Source organism: Leptosomus discolor, unplaced genomic scaffold (assembly GCF_034619465.1).
Source record: "Leptosomus discolor isolate bLepDis1 unplaced genomic scaffold, bLepDis1.hap2 HAP2_SCAFFOLD_35, whole genome shotgun sequence".
Classification (NCBI taxonomy): domain Eukaryota; kingdom Metazoa; phylum Chordata; class Aves; order Leptosomiformes; family Leptosomidae; genus Leptosomus; species Leptosomus discolor.
In genome coordinates, this window is record NW_028237764.1 from 799,409 (window position 1) to 821,241 (window position 21,833).

A 21,833-nucleotide genomic window follows, 5' to 3' on the forward strand; every position below is an offset into this window, starting at 1 on the left:
AGCTTCCCTGTGAGTCTCCTGTTCCTCCAAGCTTCTCTCCTGACAGCTCTGCTTGTTGTCCTGACTCTTGGTGCGCACTCTCTCGTGCTTGAAAGACACTGTCCTTGAAGACCAGCTAGACTGAGCATTGCTGCCCTTCTGTGCTGCTCACATGGGCTCCTGCCCTAAAATTCACAAGGCTTGGCCAAAGTCTGCTCCTCTGAGGTCTAGCATCTACACTCTTCTATTCTCCTTCTGCTTAGGAGTGGAGACGCCATGTTTCCATGGTCATGACAGGAAAGGTTTTCACACCCATGCCCAGCTCTTCCTTCTTTGAAAGCAGCAGATGCAGATGAGCGTCACCCTTGCTGACCAAGCTGGCAGCTGTGCTATAAACACCTGTGTCCCAAGCCCCTCCAGAGACCTCCAAGACTATTTGCATGTTGTTGTGGTCCCCTTCCAGTGAATGCCAGGTAATTCAAGTTCACACGGGGTCTTAAATGGGTTCTCTGCCTCACACCAAAATGTGCTGGAGCGGATGGTAGATGGCAGTGTGGAGAGGAAAGGAGGTACCCACAAAGAGAGCAAACCCTGCTCTCCTCAAGGCCAGGGAGAAACAGAGCAGGGCTGTGCAGTCTGAACAGGAGAGGGGTTTGTTGTCTGTTGTGTCTCTGCAGCCCCAAGGGCCTGTGGTGGAGGGGAAGCTGACCTCAGGAAGGAAAACATGAAGTTGAAAATGTCCTTGATGTGGACATCCTGTGACTCAGGCACACTGTGAAAACCATTCGCCTGATCCGTGATTGTATCATCGAGGGGACGGTTACACACTGGAGGAGAGAAGAACCAGCAGAGCTGGAGAAGGAATGTCCATGAGCGAAGACCCTGCTGCGATGAGCTTTGTACTCACACTCTGCCCGACATTTACTGGATAGAGACAGGACACCCCTTAGGTGATTTCAGGGGTGGGATTCAGTCACTGGCCCAAAGGCATTGACTCTGAGGTGCCCTGGGTGGTGCCTGTCACTCAGCTAGTCTGAATGGGGGCGGGGTTCCTGGGTTGGAGCTGTGCTGTCCGTGCCAGGTGCCTGCAGTTGTGCTGGGGAATCCTGGTGCCTCCCATAAGACTATGGGCCTGTATTTGGATATTAAATTGAGGTTCAGCTGCCCCGAATTAGGGCAGGCAATGAAGGGATGCACAGGAGACAACTGCTGTTAGACTCGAAGCACATAGAGAAAATAGAGCTGGTGGAGAAGAGAAAGAGAGAGACTTGGCTCTGCCTGTGCCACATGGCTCCGTTTGATCAGCTGAATACCTCTAGAGGATGCCCTGGACATAGGGAATAGTTACAGGTTCAGTGGTACTACCCATGGGCACCTTCTGTCTTTTAAGTTGGCCAACGGAATTTCCCACCAGCCTCTAAGGAGATGCCCCCAGATGTTGCCCTGTGCCTAGGAACTGCTCCATCAGAGCTTGCATTTACCAGCATGCATCTTGGTCACCTCTGGCACCAAATGTGTCACCAAGTGTCTGTGCCTGAGCACCTTCCTCCTGCCCTCCATTTCCAGTAACGAGCAAGGGAGCTGAGACAAGGAGCTCACGTGCAGGAGCCTATCTTGTGCACGTCTGAACGGAGGCAAGAGGGATCCCCCCTCCTGCGGGTTTGTGGTGGGCATGGGATGGAGCTAACTCCTCTTTTAGCCCTGGGGACTACAGACCCAGGATGAGATGCCTCCCTTGAGACAGCTGAATCCCTTCCCTCAGGCCAGGTGAAGGAGATCCCTCCCTGTGTTTTAGAAGAGTCCAGGAAGACCCACCGCTGAATCGTGAGGTCCAGACAGGCCCCCCTCACTTTCTAAACTTCCTCTCCAAGAGGAGTGTCGGTGCAGCTCGATCCAGCCTTAGCCCCCGACTGCAAAGAAGAGTTTGGAGCCTCGGTTCTAGCAGACACACATGTTCCTGAGCTGCCTCCGCTCATGAGTGCCAGAAGGTCAACTGCCCCAAGGGCGTGTGTGGCTGTGGTGAATACTGGAGAGTCCCTCCCGGGAAACCTTGCCGGCTGGGGTTAAAGCACAACCAACACAAACTCCAGAGGTCTATTCCAGTGCTGGACTCTTCCCCTGGTGATTGGGGTTTTTTATTCTTTATGTCAAGTTAGAAAGCATTAGACAACTACGTGGACGAGATCATAGCAGGGGAACATGACTTTCATGTCTTTTAACTTTTTACAGCTGATTCCACGCAGGGACACCGTAGATAGTCTGTGGGGTCCATCAAGCGATTTCTCAGCCCTGAGGGCAGTCATCCCTTCATCGATTGTTTCACTTTTTGGGCCCCATTGACTACTGACCATCCTTTGATGATTTCCCTTTAATGTGTGGTTGGTCAGGCACAGCTTGAAGTAGCTACTGGCGTTAAGCTATAGAGGGACACTGAAGATGCTCTGGAGGACAAAGATGTCATGGTGGGGCATGGCATAACGGGAGGGCCTCAGGAGACCTTTCCCATTCTTGAGGAAGATGAAAGCCAGGCTGGACACACGGTTTTGTTGGAGCAAGTATGGGGTGCTTTATTCAGGCCACCACGTACCCCAGGGAGAGTTCTGGTACTATTTGGGACTCTTTTGCGTACTCTGTAGTATCACTTTGTCCAGAGGAGTCTCTTCAAGGCAATTCTCACTTCCTTATTCCTCAGGCTATAGATGACAGGGTTAAACATGGGGGTCCCAACTGTGTAAAGCAGGGCAAGGTATTTGTTGGTGCCTATGGAATCCTTTGACCGTTGCTTTAAGTAGACGACTGTGGCCAAGCCATAGCAGAGCGTCACCACCCAGAGATGGGAAGAGCAGGTGGAAAAGGCTTTGTGTCTGCCCAGAGCCAAAGGTATTTTCAGAGTTTCCCTGGTAATTTTAATGTAAGACACAACTATGAAGGAGAAGGGAAGGACTCCGAATGCCAGGATGATGGTGTACAGCATCCCTTGGTTCCAGAAAGTGTCTGCACAGGCCAGTGCCAGCAGAGGGGGGAGGTCACAGAAAAAGTGTTGAAGGTGACGAGATGCACAGAAGGGCAAAGTCAACTCCTGGTGGGTCTGTCCTACTTGCACTGGTAAGACAGTCAGCCATGACGCCACCACCAGCCAGATGCAGAGACCCCTGCTCATGATGAGGGTATAGTGCAGGGGGTCACAGAGGGCTGTTCAGCGGTCGTGCGCCACGGCAACAAGGAGAAGGCACTCAATGCTGCCCCACAAAACCAGAAAATACAGCTGGGCAGCACAGCCAAGACCCTGAGGAGAAGGGCCTGGGCACTACGAGGGATGCCAGAGGAGCCGGTGGTACACGCTCACCGTGTGTAAGTCCAGCTGCAGGTGGGGCTGCAGAGACGGGGCTACGTTAGGAGGTGCGTGGCCACCCAGACAAGGGACCTGTAATCCCCCTTGGCTCAGCACTGCTGTGGCCCCATCTGGATGACCAGAGTCTGGCTTTGGGGCTGCCTTGCCTGGAGGAATGGGGAGGAAAAGGAAAGCCTGCCGAGGAGATCTGCCAGGCTGGAGTTTGGAGCCTGTGCAGGGAGGATGAAGGATCTGGGCTTCTTTAGCCTGCTGAAGTGGAGGCTCAGGGCACAAGAGCAGCGTGCACCTGCTTGAAGGGTGGTTTCAGAGCTGATGGAGATTTTCTTGGTAGTGGGAAGAGGAGGAAACCTCCACAAAGTGCAGCTTGGAAGGTTCAGACTGGAGGGGAGAACAAAAGAAATGTCTCACAGAGGGTAGTCTTGCAGTGCAAGAGGTCCCCCAGAGGGCGTCTCTATCAGCCTATGGCTTTGTGTTTCAAGTAATGGCCAGCGAGAGTGGAGAGACACAAGGGAAGGTGTAGAAATGGTGGGGTGAGAGCTGGGTGGGAAAGCAAGCAGGGTGTCAACAGCCTGAAGGGAAAGAGGGGAAAGTTCGGGGCAGGGTAGGACAGGCTGCAGAAGAGATGGCCAAGGGCTGTAGCAAGCTGAAAGGTCCAAGAGGCCTGAGGTCTTGGTCCTCTTGACTAGAGCAGTTGCCTCTGCCAGCGAGGCTGGTGAGATGGAACTTGGAGGGTGTCAGGATGGGCCTTGGCAGGGCCTGAGGGTCAGGGCTTGGCCTTTCTGCTTCCTAAAGCAAAGCAAAGGGTTTTCTCTGCATTCCAGCCCCCTGCACAGGGCCTTGGCCTGCCTGCAAGCATGGCCTCCAGTGATCTGCTCTAAGGAGGCCCTGTGGAGGCTTTGTCAGTAAGGGCCCTCAGGGGGGGCAGTCAGGGCTTCAAGGGACTTCTGGGCTTTGCTTCTGACTTTGACTTCTGGAGAGGTTTCTTCAGGCTTCTCTCAGTACCTGAGGGTCATGGAATGATCCCCAAATGCCCTAATGAGCTGTTTACCTTGTCATTTTCTTTAACTCTTCAAAACTTGCACAGATAACTGGAGCTGTTTCATAGTGTAGTTCAGGAGGAAAATTTCAAAGTGCATCTAATAAATTTATTTTTTATTTTAAGGGTGACACCTTCTGCCTTTTCTTTCAGAGGAGGGTTTGGAGCAGCATTCTCCAAGTGCTAATGATCCCGAGGGTCTCCTCAGGAGGTCTGGACTGAGCGGAAAATCATTTTTTTGAGGTCAGACACTGTATGGACAACCTTGCTCCTCACCTCCCCAACCCCACCATTTTCCTCATTGTCCCCTGGAACCTGCATCACTTTTGTGACATCAGCCTTCTCCCCTGCATTCTGCAGCTGGATGTTACAGCTCCATTGCATCATCTCCCGCCTGATCTCCTGACAGACCTGGCTGCACACGGGCACAGAAGAACTTTCCTGATGTGCAAACAGAGAACAGTGAGGCACGATAAAGTTTCATGAACAATAAAACACACTCCCAAGCACATGTTCTGTCCAAGCTGTCTCTGATGAGGTTGAACTTTCTACAAGCGATAATCTGAGGAGAAATATTTGAGGTAGGTAGATACAAAATGAGAGCTATAAACACAATGAAAGTGTTGTCTAAATAGACAATTAGACTATTGAAAGACAGATAAGATTTTACTCCCTGAAGCTCAAACAGCAACATAGGTGAGAGGCATCTGAATGAACAAAGATTAAGGGAGGAGGAAGCTGGAGAATAATGGGAAGGGCCTTTGTCTGGCCAGTCGGTATCTGAAAAGGTGACTTCAGAAATGATCATTGGATCCTGGGCACGTGCAAATATCTGAAAGATTAAAGAAAGTAAATACACCGCTGGACAGGCAGAATAGTGGTAGTGAAGTTACAGGGGAAGATGGATATTTCTTTATTGCCGTCCTAAGCATTTATTAAGGCATTTATTGTCCTCATAAGTTGCTCATTTCTCTTGTCCAGGCTCTTGTCACTGCCCCCAGAGAGCCTTTCCACAGAGAACTGTGTCCCTGCTGGCCTGGCTGGTTCTCCCGCGCCCTCCACATGCTCCCCACATGGCCCCAAGTTTGTGGTGCTGCTTTGTGGGCTGAGGGGATTCAAGGGCCCGTAAGCCATGGGAAGGCAGTCCCAGGCAGATCCCTATGGATCATGGACCGTCTCCAGAGTCACTGGGCACCCAAAGGTGAACTCTCAGCACCGGCCCTTTCCTGACACATCACCCCGTACACTCCTCCCCTGAGCCCATGGAGAACCCAAGCACAGCAGCACAGCCTCATGCCGGGTATTTCTTCAGCCTGTTCCTAATTGCAGCTTTGGAAGAAGACCTCCAACCTCCAGACAGGAGCACTGAGGAAATGCCCTTTTATTGCAGAGATACAGCACAGCAGACCAGCTGTACCATCGTGCCAGACACATGTCTAAAGCCCTCTGGGTCAGAAAGCTGGGTTCCTGCCTTTGGAGAAGTGGAGTGGCTTCAGGCATTCCTGAGCAAAGAGAGTTCTCCTGGGTGAAATGTCCAAAGCCCAGGAGGTTGCTGAGAGAATGGGAAATCGCTTGTGAAGAGCCATGGGCAGCTCATTGCTGCTGACAAACAAGTGATTGAAAATGTTTCTTCAGCGTGTCCTTGAGCTCCTGGTTCCTCATGCTGTAGATGAGGGGGTTCACTGCTGGAGGCACCACTGAGTACAGAAATGACACCACAACATCCAGGCATGGGGAGGAGATAGAAGGAGGCTTCAGGTAGACAAACACAGCAGTGCTGACGAACAGGGAGACCACAGCCAGGTGAGGGAGGCAGGTGGAAAAGGCTTTGTGGCGTCCCTGCTCCGAGGGGATCCTCAGCACGGCCCTGAAGATCTGCACGTAGGACACCACAATGAACACAAAACACCCAAAGCCTAAACAGACACTGACCACAAGCACCCCAGCCTCCCTGAGGTAGGTGTCTGAGCAGGAGAGCTTGAGGATCTGGGGGATTTCACAGAAGAACTGGTCCACAGCATTGCCCTGGCAGAGGGGCAGTGAAAATGTATTGGCCGTGTGCAGCACAGCATAGGGAAAAGCAGTGCCCCAGGCAGCTGCTGCCATGTGGACACAAGCTCTGCTGCCCAGGAGGGTCCCGTAGTGCAGGGGTTTGCAGATGGCAACGTAGCGGTCATAGGCCATGACGGTGAGAAGACAATACTCTGCTGTGATCAAGAATAGAAAGAAAAATTGCTGAGCAGCACATCCTGCGTAGGAGATGGTCCTGGTGTCCCACAGGGAATTGGCCATGGCTTTGGGGAGAGTGGTGGAGAGGGAGCCAAGGTCGAGCAGGGAGAGATTGAGGAGGAAGAAGTACATGGGGGTGTGCAGGCGGTGGTCGCAGGCTATGGCAGTGATGATGAGTCCGTTGCCCAGGAGGGCAGCCAGGTAGATGCCCAGGAAGAGCCCGAAGCTCAAGAGCTGCAGCTCCCTTGTGTCTGCGAATGCCAGGAGGAGGAACTGGGTGATGGTGCTGGCGTTGGACATTTGCTGCTCCTAAGCATGCGGACCTGTCCATGGAGGAAAAGCCAGTGAGAAATTAAGGTGGCATTTTCTGAGCAAACCCTGTTCCACTTGATTTCTCAGTAACAGCTAAAAACTTCAGTGTACTATCAACCTTCTGCTCATATCAAATCACATACTGAATCCAAAACACAGCACTGCTCTTGCTCCTAGGAAGAAGAAAAAGCTCTATCTCAGCCTAAAGCAGGAAAATAACAGTCCATGCCGTGTTGGTGTCTCAGCTGCACTTCTGTCCTCCATCCCCCACACCAATGAGTGTAACAGCAAGAACAAAGGCAGCAGGGAGAAGATGAGATGCTAAAGTCCCCCTGCCAGCAGAGGCAGGAGAGGGAGATGCAGTCGGACACTTGAGCGTGTCTCCTCTGTGGTGGTCAGGTTGCTGGGAAGGCAACTCATGTCCAAATCCCCGTGACATTAAGGGCAGAGGCTCTGCTGCGTGAGTGAGGAGACCAGGGGGTTGCTCCAGGGAAGGCATCTGCACTGAAGGGGATGGCAGGGAGATGCCTGAATCCCCCTCCCACAGCATGTCTGGGAGCAGTTCTCTCCCCCTCCCTGCCCATGTCTCTGCTTCCTGGAGCTTGTCTTGGCCAGGACCTGTTTCTCTGTCCCTACATCTCCTCCCTCTTCACACTCACAGATCCCATCCCACCTGCCAGGTCCACAGCTCTGCCCTGCAGACACCTCCTGGCAGCAGGGCCCTGCCCAGAGACATCTCTGTGTGGGCAGGGGTTAATGAGCAGCTCAGACAAGTCCCAACAACAAATGGGGTCTCAAGGCCTGGTGCACAACGCAGAAATAAATTCCCGTTTCTCCCTGCCCACCCAGCAAACCAAGAGGACAAAACTCACAGCCCAGATTTCTTCTCTTTCAGGTGAACAGTTCCTTGACGTGCTGTTTCCAGAAGGAGCCTCTGCAAATGTTGTGGGGGTGATCTGGAGCTGGGAGCAGCCCTGACCCACGCAGTTCCCCCCTGCCAGCAGAAGGGGTTTCCCTTGCTGGGGGTCACTCCTTCCACCCACAGCATCTCCCCACAGTGCCGTGGGGAGCTCCCTGGGCAGGCTGAGAGCTGACCCTGGCAGACAGCAGAGTCCCTGCTCTGCCACACAGCCCCTGGGGTGCAGGGACCCTGCTCCGAAAGGCAGCCCTGGGCACCCCTGCCTGCACACCTACCTTCACACCCCGCAGGTGTCCCTGAGAGAAGGCAGCCATCATGCCCGGTGCATCTGGTGGGGCAGCAGGGAGTCCCTCACCTGGAGCACGTCCTCCTCCTCTACACTAGAGAAGCTGTTGGGATCCTCGTGAAAGACTCTATGTGCTGTGGGGTGTTCCAGGATTTGGATAGCCCTCCAGAAACACCAGCCGCATTGCCCTGAACCCAGAGACTTACCATGCAGATGGCTGTAAAAATTTCTTTTCCAAGAAACTCTCAGCATCCTCCCCTCCAGACTGGCATTAAGCTCTCTCAGCCTCACTTCTCTCCTCTTGGTGCCTGCAGGCAGTGCCCTCAGCCCTGCTGCGCTTTGCACAGGAGCTGCTCCTGGGCAGAGCTGTCTCTCTGCAGCGCTGCCCGCTTGCCAGCAGCTCCCTCCATCCCAGGAGCCCAGCCCAGCTCAGCAGCAGGGGAGCAGCCCAAGGCAGCCCTTTCTCTGCCCCCTCTGGGCTCCCTTGTGGTTTCCCTGGGGCTCCAGGGGAACCTGCTGTCAAACAGGCTGAAGGACTCACTGATGTTCCCTCCCTCAGCTGGGCACAGACACTGACTGACAGCTGTGTCATTTCTGCTGTCAGAAAAAGAAATGGACGTGAGAATAACCTTTTCTTGTCCTATCACTAGACAGGACACATGGAAGGTGACAGGGAACAATTGTGCCCCTGTACTCAGCACAGTGATACCACACCTTGACTACTGTGTCCAGTTTTGGGCCCCACAGTAGAGGAAAGATGTTGAGGTCCTGGAGCGGGTCCAGAGAAGGGCAACGAAGCTGGGGAGGGGTCTGGAAAACATGTCTTATGAGGAGCGCCTGAGGGAATGGGATTGTTGAGCCTAGTGAAGAGGAGGCTGAGAGGAGACCTTATTGCTCTCTACAAGTACCTAAAAGGAAGTTGCAGTGAGGCTGGTGTTGGTCTCTTCTCCCAAGTAACTAATGACAGGACAAGAGGTAATGGCCTCAAGCTGCGCCAGGGGAGGTTTAGATTGGATATTGGGTAAAATTTCTTTCCTGAAAGAGTGGTTAGACGTTGGAACAGGCTGCCCAGGGAGGTGGTGGAGTCACCATCCCTGGAGGTGTTCAAAAGACATATAGATGTGGTGCTTAGGGACATGGTTTAGTGTTGGGCTTGGTAGTGTGAGGATAATGGTTGGACCTGATGATCTTAGAGGTCTTTTCCAAGTGAAATATTTCTATGATTCTACGATCAGCATGGTATTGAATACTGCTTGGCTAGTTCGGTTTAGCTGTCCTGGCTGTGCCCCCTCCCAGCTTCTTGTGAAAATTCACCCTATTCCAGCCAAACCCAGGACACACGTTCTCTTGCTAAATTCCACAGTGGCCCCACAGTTTCTTTGTTTCTTCTTTAACTGCAACTTCCACAGCATCAGCTCATCTTGAGGCCATTGAACTCCCTTGAGAGAGTCAACTGGACATGCCCATGGGCCATGGCAGGAGGCTGTCCTTAAAGACCAGCTGGACTGAGCTCTGCTCAGTGCTCAGGACTTGTGCTCTGCCCTTCAGTGCTTCTCTGCCCTGCTCAGTGCTCTGCCCTTCACTGCTCCTGTCCGGAAGATCCCCAAGCGAATGGCCCCCAAACAGGCAATGGTCTACGCCTCTGAGATCTTGTGTCTGCCCTTGTTACAGTCCTTTTCACACTCTGCTCAGGAGCTGGGACCTGCCCCTATTTCAGGGTCATTACAACAGAGCCTGACTCTGCTTTTAACATCCCTGACCAGCTCTTCCATATCGGCAAGTACTAGATCCAAGCAAGCATTGTGTTTGTTGGGCCACCTGGCAGCTGTGAGAAGAAGCTTTCTCAAAAACCCAAGGCCATGGGATTTTGGGCTGAGTCACTCCTCGACAGCCCGGCCCCCGATGAGAAGAAACTCCTGAGCACTCGTTGGTCTGTGCTGCTGCCTTGACAGCAGCATAGGGGCATTTAGAAAAGAGACTCATAGAATCCTTTAGGTTGGAAAAGACCTTTAAGATCATCAAGTCTAACCATTCACCTCACACTGCCACGTCCACCACTAAACCATGTCACTAAGTGCCGCATCTACATGTCCTTTAAAGAACTCCAGGGATGATGACTCTACCACTTCCCTGGGCAGCCTGTTCGAGTGCATGAGAACGCGCTCAGTGAAGAAATTTGCCCTAATATCTCATCTAAATCTCCCCTGGCACAACTTGAGGCTCCTTCCTCTTCTCCTGTGACTTGTCACTTGAGAGAAGAGACTGAACCCCACCTGGCTTGAACCTCCTTTCAAGTAGATGTAGACAGCGATAAGGTCTCTCCTCAGCCTCCTTTCCTCCAGGCTAAACAACCCCAGTTCCCTCAGCTCCTCCTCACATGACTGTTGCTGATACAGACAAGGATGCTTTTGGCCTGCTTGCCCACCTGGGCACACTGCAGGCTCATGTTCAGCCAGATGTTGACCAGCACGCCCAGGGCCTTTTCTGCCGGGCAGCTTTCCAGCTATTCATCCTCAAGCCTGTAGCGCTGCGCGGGGTTTTTGTGAACAAAGTGCAGGACCTGGCATTTGGCCTTGTTGAACCTCATACAATTGGCCTCACCCCATCAATCCAGCCTGGCCAGATCCCTCTGCAGAGCCTTCCTACCATCCCGCAGGTCAACACTCCCACCCAACTTTATGTCTTCTGAAAGTTTACTGAGGGAGCACTCGATCCCCTCATCCAGATCATCAATCAAGAAGTTAAACAAGACCAGTCCCAATACTGAGCCCTGAAAAACACCACTTGTGACCAGCCACCAACTGGATTGAAGTCCATTCACCATCACTCTTGGGGCCCGGCCACCCAGCCGGTTGGTTACACGGTAAAGAATACCCCCGCCCAAGCCATGAGCAGCCAGTGTCTCCAGGAGGCTGCTCTGGGGAAATGTTTGTGGCTGTTGCCACTGCTGTAACATTTGGCACAGCAGAAGCGTTTGCCTCCACCACCATCTGTGCAGGGAGGTGCCACTTGCTTCTAGATTAAAAGGGTAGGTGGTCCTTTTTGGAGGATACTAGAATAAAAAAGTAGAGGAATTTGAGTTGGGGAGAGGATGTGGTCAGGGGTGTTTGGGGGCACCTGTGAAGCAGCCCAGCGCCTGATCTGAATTACTCCTGTGGTCAGGGAGAACCTGAGAGCTTTCCCTAATTTGAAAACATGAAGGGGAAGGAAGGACAGCCTCATTCAGGCTGGAAGAGACCTCAGGAGGTGTCTTGACCTACCTACTGCCCAAAGCAGCGCCAGCCCAGATTACTCAGGACTTTATCTAAACATGCCTTGATCCCTTTCTGGCACAGAGCTGGTGCAGACTCCCTGGGAAACTGCTTCCAGCCCTTGATCGTCCTCATAGTCAAAAAGTTTCTCCCTGTGTCTGATCTGACCCTTTGTTGTTTCAGCCCACTGCCACTTGTCCTTGTGCCTTGGATCACAGACATGAGCCTGAGTCAGCCACACCACTGTGTGTTCACCCGAGATCTTCATTCTCAAGGCTGAACAACCCAAGCTCTCAGGCTCTTCTCAAAGCTCTTGTGCTCCAGCCCTGACCGCCTCAGTGGCCCTCCACTGAACTTCCTCCAGTTTACCAATCTCCCTCCTTCTCAGTAATCTGGATGGGGTTTCAAAAGTGCAGAACAGAGGGAGATAATCCCTTCCACTGGCTTTGCTCCTGCTCACAGCCCAGGATGCAGTTGGCCACCTTTGCTGATGGCTCATGTTTTGCCTGTTGAAACCCAAGGACCACCAGAGCCTTCCACAGAGAGCCGCTTCCCAAGCAGGCAGTCCCTGGCCACTGTCATTGCAGGGGCTTAGTCCACTGCAAGGATAGATCTTCAGCTTCTGTTCCTACTGGCCCATCCTGGCCCATCCTAGCCCATCCAACAAGTTCGAGTTGTTCATCCTGGAGAAGAGAAGGCTCTGGGAAAACTTTCTAGTGGCCTTCCAGTACTTAAAGGGGGCCTACAGAAAAAGTGGGGAGGGACTCCTTACCAGGGGGTGTAGTGATAGGATGAGGGGTAACGGTTTGAAACTGAAAGAGGCAGATTTAGATTAGATTAGATATGAGGAAGAAGATCTTTACCGTGAGGATGGTGAGAGACTGGAAATAGCTGCCCAGAGAAGCTGTGGCTGCCCCCTCCCTGGAGGTGTTCAAGGCCAGCTTAGATGAGGCTTTGAGCAGCCTGGGCTAGTGGAAGGTGTCCCTGCCCATGGCAGGGGGGTTGGACTAGAGGATCTTTAAGGTCCCTTCTCACCCAAACCATGCTGTGATTCTCTGATTCTATGCACCCCAGGATGCAGTTTGCCCTCTTGGCTGCCAGGGCACACTGCTGACTCCTGTCGAGCCTGCTGTCGACCAGCAGCCCAGATCCCTTTCTGCAGGGCTGTTCTCCAGCCACTGCTCTCCCAGTCTGTACTTGTGCCTGGCGTGATTTCACCCCACGTGCAGAACGCGGCATTCGTTCTTGTTCAACGTGGTGACTCCTCTGGGCCATGGATACAGGTGTTGAGCTGAACAGGGCCCAGGAGGGCTCCCTGCGCAGCACCACGTGTGTCCCAGGATGCGCCCTTGGTGAGTCCATGCCGCCTGCATTTGGAGACGTTCTTCTCTTTCAGGTGCCCAGGAACGTCACCCAGGAGGACTCACTCAAAGGCTCATTCCTTACCCAAGGGAGTTTGTACAGCTTGGGATCCCCTGGTGTCCTGGTTTGGGCTAAATCAGAACTAATTCTCTTTTAGTGCTTTAACTTTTCAGTTAAGTCTCCTCTAACTAATGGCACTTTCTGAAACAGCAGCCTGTTTTTCCAGACAGTGACTGCTCCCAGCAGTGACAGGGCCTGATGTTTATAGTTCATAGCAAGGAATGGGATGCGGAGAGGTCTTTGCTTATACTTGTTCTTCTAGCGACCAAGGTCACTGGTAAATCTTCTACTCCATGTTAGGGTGCTGGGAGTGAAAAGGGTCGCAAACATGAAAAAGGTCGCACCTGCTGGGAGGAGTATAAAGCTGAGAGATCACGAGGGTCTCTGTTCTTCTTTGATGGCCGACATCTGAGGAGGACTCTGTTCTTCTGTCGTCGATCCTGATCCGTGCATCCCTGAATCCAGGGCCTGAGTCCAGCTCCTGCATCCCTTCCCCGTCTGCTGCCCAGTCCAGCCTGGGACTGCCCCAGTGCCAGCCCTTCAGCATGATGGAGTGGGGGAGTTGGGTTTGGTGTTGGTTTTGGGTCTAGTTGTATATATTTGTACATATAGTTTATACTTCATTATTTCCTTATTATTATATTTTCTTTTATTGTTACTGTTACATTAAAGCTGTTTCAGCTTTCTTTTCCAAACCGTAAAGTCTCTCTCCCTTGCTCTCTTTCCTTTTCCCTTTTGGGAGGGGAGAGGAGTTAATAGAGAGCATCTCATTTGTTAGTGGCCGGCCCAGCCTCAAACCGTAATACCATATTAAATCTACTAGAGGTACACATCAGAATTTCCTTACATCAATGCAGTGTACCCACACCCTTGAGCAAAAGCAATCCCACAAACAGGTTTGTCATTTCCTGAGGGAGGGACAATTTGTGCTGTCTTTCCCAGACAGTTCCCTACAGGCATTAAGGGGACATGATCTCCATCTACAATACGCAGGTTTTTGTCTGGGCAGGGCCAGGTTGATCAGTCGATCCTCTGGTATTAACCAGGCAGGTGGCTTCTGCCCATTCTGCATCCCACCCCTTGTGTTTCCCAGCTCCCTTTGCTCTCACTCTTGTCCTTAACAGTCCCTTCTCTCCGTCAATCATTCCGGAGGCTGGTGTGTGACAGGGGATGTGGCACACCCAATCATTGCCACGTTCCCTGGCCCAGGGGCTTCTGAGGGTGTTTCAGAAAGGAATCCTGCTCTCTGCCTCAGGTCTTTCTGGGGTGCCAGAGCACTTGCTCTTCAAGGCCCAGGATGGTGTTTTGGGGGGCGGGTCATGGTTGTCACAGGCCATGTTGCCAACCCTCTGGTTGTCACTTCCACCACAGTAAGGACATGGTGCTTGCCTTGGCAGGTTCGTGGCAGTGTGATATAACCCATCTGTGAGGCCTCTCTGGATTGATATCGCAGCCACCACCCTTCACACCACAGAGGCTTTGCTCGCTTGGCTCACTTGACTCTGGTGCATGTGTCACACTCCTGAATAACACCTCCAATGGCTTCAGTGGTCAAGTCCACCCCTCCATCTCAAGCCCATCTGGACATTGAAGTTCTCCCTAGATGTCCTGACCCTACAGGATTCCACCAAGTTATGACTAGTTAACTTTCGTGTTCCCAGTCTAGGTCCACCTCAGCCACTTCCATTGTTGCACCCAGTCTATATTCTTGTTGTGTTGATGTTCCTCAGGGATTTCTCTGTCAAATCCCTTGTCCCTGGTGAGTGACTCCAGCTGTTGAGCTTCCTCATCCTCTAACTCCTGAATGGTGCTTCACCATTCCAGCAGAGGAGCAGCCAGGCACTGCTCTGCTTGCCTGTCTGCCACTGGACACATTTCTGCTTTTTTCTAAGGTCTCTCAAGTTCAGTGACCTGGTAGTTTTGGTCTGGTTTTGCTGATTTTTCTCAATTCTTCCTTCTATTTCCGTGTCAAGGAACAGCTTCATACTTCAAATTGTTCTCCTGCCTTACTAATAGATGGTACAGACCCATCTGTATTTCTGTGGCTTCTTTTTTACTGCTGGGGTGATTCTTCTAGTGAGTTGGGTCTTGGGTTCCTATCTCATCCCTGGTGTCCTCAGGTGTGGTTTGGGTTCCCATCCCAACCATGGTGTCATCCAGTGTCATGTCCATGTCACAACCATGGCATCCTCAGAGATGGCTTGGGTCTGTATCTCAACCATGTCCTTCTGACAGCACTAAACCGATAGACACAGGCCAAGCCCCAGAACAGCCCTTGGGCTGCTGGGTTTCACTGGGGTAGGCAAGGCACCCTTCTGTTAGGTAGTGTGTCCATGGAGCAGGATTACCTGCCCTCTCAGGCTTCAAAGAACAGGCATTGGGAGGTGATAACCACCCTAGGCACCTGCCCACGTGCCCTGACACCCAGGGACTGGCTGCCTCAGGGCATGTCTCAGGATCTCCTCACCAATGACTTGTCTCGCCTGATGTCACAATTCCACACCAGATTGCACACACGTTAGAAGAGAGGAACACTCTTAGCATATAATTGCTGCATGATTATCTCGAGACCCAAGACTTATCCCCTCCCCTTCCTGAGAAGAACAAGTGTTCAATCAAGATAAGGACACCTCTGTTCTCCCAAAAGTAACAGATGGATCCACGTTGAAGAGTAACACGAGTTGCTGATGCCAAATGCCTTTGCAGAAGTCAGTGATGGAAACAGAGAATCATAGAATTATGTAATGGCTTGGGTTCAGAGGGACCTCAAATATCACCTAGTTCAAACCCTCCTGCCATGGCAGAGACACCTCCCACTAGACCAGGTTGCTCAAGGCTATATCCAACGTGGTCTTGAACACTTCCAAGGATGGAGGTGAGGCTGACAGGTCTGTAATTACTCGAGTCCCTCTTCTTGCCCTTTTGAAGACTGGAGTGACATTTCTTTTCCTCAGGTACCTCATCTGTCCACAGACTTACGAAAGATGATGGAGACTGATGTAGCAATGACTTCCGCCAGCTCCCTCAGCACCCGTGGGTGCGTCTCATCAGGGCCTATCGATTTGTGTATGTCCAGGTTGCTTAACTGATCCCTGACCACTCCTCATCAACCAAGGCAAACTTCTCCTTTCTCCTGACTTCCTCTGGAGCCTCAGGGGTCTGGGGCTCCTGAGGACAGTCTCCAGCAGTACAGACAGAGACAAAGAAGGCATTCAGTAGCTCTGCCTTCTTTGTATCCTCTGTCACCAGGGCATGTGCCTCATTCAACAGTGGGCCTACATTGCCTCTGGTGTTAGTTTTGTCTGCAAGGTATTTGAAGAAGCCCTTTCTGTTGTCCTTGACCTCCCTTGCAAGGCTTAACTCCAAGGAGGCCTTAGCTTTCCAAGTTGCCTCCCTGCATCTTCTGACAACACTCTTACAGTCCTCCCAAGTGGCCATTCCCTCCTTCCAAGATCTATAGACTCTCTTCTTCCACTTGAGTTTGCCCTTTCCTTCCCTCTTTATACTGTGAGGGTCTCCTGCTCCTTTTCTTGATTTATTACCCACTGGGATGCTCTGATCTTGAGCTTAGAAGAATTGGTCCTTGAGCATAAACCAACTGTTTTGGGCCTCTTTACCTTCTAGTACCATGTCCCATGGGATTTCCCCTAGCAATTGCTTGAAAAGGCCAAAGTTGGCCCTGCTGAAGTCCAGGGTTGTGATCTCGCTTGGTATTCTGGTCCTACCACACCAGATCCTGAACCCCACCATCTCATGGTCGCTGCAGCCAAGGCTGCCCTCGACCTTTACTGCTTCAACCAGACCCTGCTTGTTAGTGAGGAGGAGATCCAACAGTGCTCCCCTCCTATTTGGCTCATCCACCAATTGCATCAAGAAGTTCTCATCGATGCACTGGAGGAACCTCCTGGACTGTGAATGGCTGGCTGTGTAGGCCTTCCAGCAAATATCTGGGGAGTTAAAATCCCCCATGAGCAACAGGTCCTGTGATTGTGAGGCTACTGTCAGCTGCCTGTACAAGGCCTCACCAACTTCCTCATCCTGGTCAGGTGGCCTGTAACAGACACCCACAACAGTATCTCCCATGCTAGCCTGCCCCTTGAGTCTCACCCAAAAACTCAGCTATCTCCTCATCCACTCCTGGCCAGAACCCCATACATTCTAGTTGCTCTCCCCCACCAAGCCTTGTTGACCTCTCTTTCCTTATAGCGGGAAAACCTCAGGAAAGCTCCTGAACACTGAGATCCGCTGCTGGCTGCTCCCGACTTGAAGCAGCTGATCTTAGAGACTGATGTATAATATGTTTAAGTTTCTTCTTGAGAAAATGTCATGTCATTTTCTGTGTAACCAGAGTGTGGATTTCTGTATCTGCATTCCTCTTTGTAGGGACTGGAGCTGTTGCTGACAGTATGTCTTTCCTGAAATCCTTGAGTGTCAGGTTTTTTTGGTTATGATTTTTTAAGGCTAATTTAGTATTTCAATTAAAGTGAGATGGCTACTTTTTTACACTTTCTTCACTCATTTGTTGGGAAGAAATGGATCTCATGAATCAGAAAACGTGAAGGAAAGCTCTGCCTTGTTCAGTGTCAGCTTGCTTCTCATATCCCAATTGCATGAAGGATTTGTCAGCTTTCTTTTGTAATGCTTTTTATAATATTGAAACTCTGTGCGTGTTCCGACTGGTAGTAGAGCGCGTTTTTAGCCTTAGTTCTTGCATCCAGAAGGTGTCAAATTCAGGAGTAATAGAGGAGGTTACAGGCAGGGCCTTAATCATTCCTCACTGTGGAATCTTTCATCCTAGTCAGCTGTCCGCTTCTTGTGGAGTGTGTGTGTGGGGGGTGTGTAACAGTGGTCAGCTCGTAACCTTTGGAGTGAATCACTGACATGTGACACACAGCAATGAAGTAAAACATCCCTTGAGCTGCCTGAAGAACTTCTCTGAGGGAAAACTCACCCACATGACTGCTCTGAAGAAGCTGCGGTTGGCTGGGGCAGACGTGGTAACCGGCTCCGTAAGGAAGTGTCAGTGTCAAAAGTGCAAGTGGAGCATTCCCCACCTCTGGTTTTTTGAGTGAGGTGCGTGTGAGTAAACTACACTCGCAGCTCAGACATGAAGGCTTTTATTGCCTGGAACAGGCTGCCGGAGGGCTAAAGTACTGCATGGGTCGCTGAAAGCCGCCAGACTCTCTGGAGTGCTCTGAGGTTCCTTTGTGGTAGGAAAATGAAGAATATTTGGGTCAGTGCTACCCCTGCTGTTCTTGCTTCACATTAAAACAGGACACTAAGCTAAATGGGTCGTGCTGGGTGACATCATAGGTGGCTGCACAGGTGACAGGTGAAGAGCAGCCCCTGCCTTGTGCAGCTCCTCCTGCTGTCCCTGATGGCTCAGGAGCTGCTAGGGCAGGAGTGTGCAGCAGGCTTGTGCCGCTGCTGGGGATGTCACTGGAGGCTTTGTGTCAGTCCCAGCAGGAGCAGGCAGCTGGCTTGTGCTGGTGTTGGTGATGTCCCCTGTGCCTGAGCAGGAGATAGGGCAGAAGCAAGGTCCTGGCAGGCGGAGGTGCCTGTGATGTCCAGGGGGATGAGGAAATGGGAGGCCAGGAGGCAGCCCCTGGGTTTGCAGCTGCTGCTGAGGTCCCAGGTGCCTGGGGAGTTGGGAGAGCAAGAGCTTGGAGCTGGGTTGTGCAGGGGCTTGGGATGGCCATGGTGGCTGAGGAGGTGTGAGGCCAGGGGCCAGCTGGGTCTTTGCCAAAGCCATGGTGATCTTCCTCTGTACCTGCATTACCACTACTCTGCCTGTCACACGCTGTATTTGATTTCTCTGCCTTTTCATGGATTTTCACCTGTCCTGATAAAACGACCATTTCTAAAGTCATCTTTTCAGATGCCAACCGCCCAGGCAAAGGCCTTTTCCATCATCCTCCAGTTTTTTTCCTTCCTTTACACTTTGTTCATTCAGACACCTCTCACCTATGCAACTGCTTTGAGATTCAGGGACTAAAAGATTTCAGTAGTCTAGTTTTCTCTCACCAGCTCTTACATTAGGTTTATACCTACCTTTGTGTATGTATCGATCTAAGACATTTCTCACAGGATTATGCCCTGTCGAAAGGCGACCTCATTAGAGACACCTTGTACTTAGCACACAGTTGAGGAGTGTGTTTTATTGTTGATGAGACATGGTCACGCTTTACTTTCCTTGTCTTGCCCATGGGAGAAGTCCTTGTGTGCCTGTGTGCAGGCAGTTCTCTAAGGAAAGCAGGTGGGAGATGGTGCAATGGAGATGTAACATTTTTCTGCAAACTTGAGTGGAGAAGTCTGAGGCAAGACAGGAGGTAAATCCCCGTTGGCAAAGACAGCAATGGAGAGGAGAGGGGGTGAGGAGCAAAGCTGTCCGTACAGTGTCAGACCTCAAGGGACTGCTGTTCCTAGCTGTCCAGACCTCCTGAGGAGACACTCTGCATCACTGTCAATTGCAGAATGCTTCTATCATCTCTTCCCTAAACTGAAAATTAAATAAAAATACTCTTTAAAATTAATTTTAATTAGGTGCACTTTTCAATTTTCGTCTGTATGTACGTTCTGAAAGGATTCCAATTAGCTACAAAAATCTTAAAGACTTGAAAAAAATTAAAGACGGACAAATATCTCCTTAGGGCTTTCTGTCTTTTAATGAGCCCCATGGGGTATTTGGCCTTAAGTAAAGGAATCTCAGCTACTGAGAGGAAACTGAACAAACTGTTAAGTCGTTAAAGTCAGAAGCAAACCCCAAAGTTCCTTGAAGGACTGATTGGTCCCACTGAGGGCCACTGCTGACACAGCCTCCCCAGGGACTCCTTAGAGCAGAGAACTGGAGGCTGTGCTTGCAGGTAGGCAAAGGCCCTGTGCAGGGGGCTGGAGTGCTGAGAAAACCCTGGCTTGGTTTCACCCAGCAGAAAGTCCAAACCCTGACCCTCAGGCCCTGGGCAGGCAGATCCTGCCCCTCATGGGGGGCTCAGGGCTCTTCCCGGGGGCAGTGGGGTGTGAGGGGGAGCAGTGCCAAAGGCAGGGAAACTGGACAAGCCCTCCCGCCTTCCCCAAGCAACAGGGAAGGAGAAACGGAAAGTTCTGCCTGGGAGGCCTTGGTGGCAGAGGCCACTGCCATAGCCAAGGGGCCCAAGGCCTTGCTCCTGTTGGGCCTTTGAGCCTTGCCAGAGCCCTCGGCCATCTCTGCTGCAGGCTGTCCTGCACTCTGCCACGCCTGCACCTCTTCCCTTGCAGGCTGCACACACCCATCGTGCTTTCCCACACAGCTCTGCCCTCAGCATTTCTAGACCTTTACTGATGTCTCTCCACCCTCACCGCCTGTTCCTTGAAACACAAAGCCATGGGCTGATCCCGACACCCACTGGGGGACCTCTTGCACCACAAGGCTGCCCTTTGAGGGAGATTTCTTTTCCTCACATGCAGTCTGAACCTTCCAAGCGGCACTTTGTGGAGGTTTCCTTCTCTTCGCACTACCAAGAAAAGCTCCATCATCTCTGGAACCACCCTTCAAGCAGTTATTATAGAGCCTTGGGTGTGAACTTCATCAGCCTAAAGAAGCCCAGATCCCTCAGCCCTCCACACAGGCCCCAAACCCCATCCTGGCAGATCCCATCTAGAGCCTCTCCAGCTCCTGCCCATTCCTCCACAATAGAGCGCCCCACACGGAGACACACTAGTCCAGATGTGGCCACACCAGTGCTCAGTCAAGGGCCATGATAATTCCTGTCTGGCTGGCCATGATGCCCCTAATACAGCCCTGTGTGCAGCAGGCCTTATTCCTGGTCAGCATGTGCCACTGGCTAATGCAGCATCCCTCATCATGCCCAGGCTCCTCTCCTCAAGGTCACAGAATCACAAAATCACAGAACAGTGGGGGTTGGAAGAGCCCTCTGGAGGCCCTGGCCACACTCTTCTTCACACACCCCAGGATACCACTGGTCTTTTTTGCCACAAGGGCACGTCTGGCTCATGGTGAACTTGCTGTCTACTACAATTCCCAGGTCTTTCTCTGCACAGCTGCTCTCCAGCAGGTCAACCCCCAGCCTCTACTGGTGCAGGGGGTTATTCCTCCCCATGTGCAGGACCCTACTCTTGCCATTATTGAACCTCATGAAGTTCCTCCCTGCCCAGCTCTCCAGCCTGTCCAGGTCTCTCTGAATATCACACAAGGCACAGCCTTTGGGTTTGTCAGCCACTCCTCCCAGTTTAATTTCAACGGCAAGTTTTAGTTGTGTATTTTAGCAAGTACTGCAGCAGATATCACCTAAATGAGAGTTTCAAAAAAATCTAGGCAAGTGCAACAATCATAGAATCATGGAAATGTGTTTTTTGAGAACCTCCAGGGATGGTGACTCCACCACTTCCCTGGGCAGCCTGTTCCAGTGTTTGAGAACTCTTTCAGGAAAGAAATATTTCCTCATGTCCATTCTAATCTTGCCCTGGTGCAACCTGAGGCCATTTCCTCTTGTCCTATGACTTGTTACTTGGGAGAAAAGACTGACCCCCACCTCACTACAACCTCCTCTCAGGTAGCTGTAGAGAGCAATGAGGTCTCCCCTCAGCCTCCTCTTCTCCAGACTAAACAATCCCAGTTCTCTCAGCTGCTCCTCACAAGACCTGTTCTCCAGACCCTTCATCACCTTTGTTGCCCTTTTCTGGACACACTCCAGCACCTCAGTGTCTTTCTTGGAGTGAGGGGCACAAAACTGCACACAGAAGTTGAGGTGCGGCCTCATCAGTGCTGAGTACAGGGGCACGATCACCTCCCTGCTCCTGCTGGCCACACCATTGCTGATACAGACCGTGGTGCTGTTGGCCTTCTTGGCCACCTGGGCACACTGCTGGCTCACGTTCAGCCGCCTGTCGAGCAGCACACCCAGGTTCTTTTCTATCGGGCAGCTTGTCAGCCACTCATCCCCAGCCTGTTGCAGTGTGTGGTGTTTTTGTGACCCAAGTAGAGGACTCGGCTGCTGGCCTTGTTGAACCTCATACAATTGTCCTCAGCCCATCGATCCAGCCAATCCAGG

General features: G+C 51.8%; 1 protein-coding gene across 1 annotated transcript; it reads right to left on the reverse strand.

The window, feature by feature from the left end:
* Positions 1–5,960: 5,960 nt before the first annotated feature.
* LOC147412910 (olfactory receptor 14C36-like) lies at positions 5,961–6,896 on the reverse strand. The gene has a single exon (XM_086480895.1). It carries the CDS (start codon positions 6,894–6,896, stop codon positions 5,961–5,963), a length of 936 nt encoding a protein of 311 aa, XP_086337021.1.
* Positions 6,897–21,833: the final 14,937 nt, after the last annotated feature.

Excerpts from the sequence above, each read along its gene's own strand:
- LOC147412910 (XM_086480895.1), bottom strand. The coding sequence starts at position 6,896 with ATGTCCAACGCCAGCACCATCACCCAGTTCCTCCTCCTGGCATTCGCA.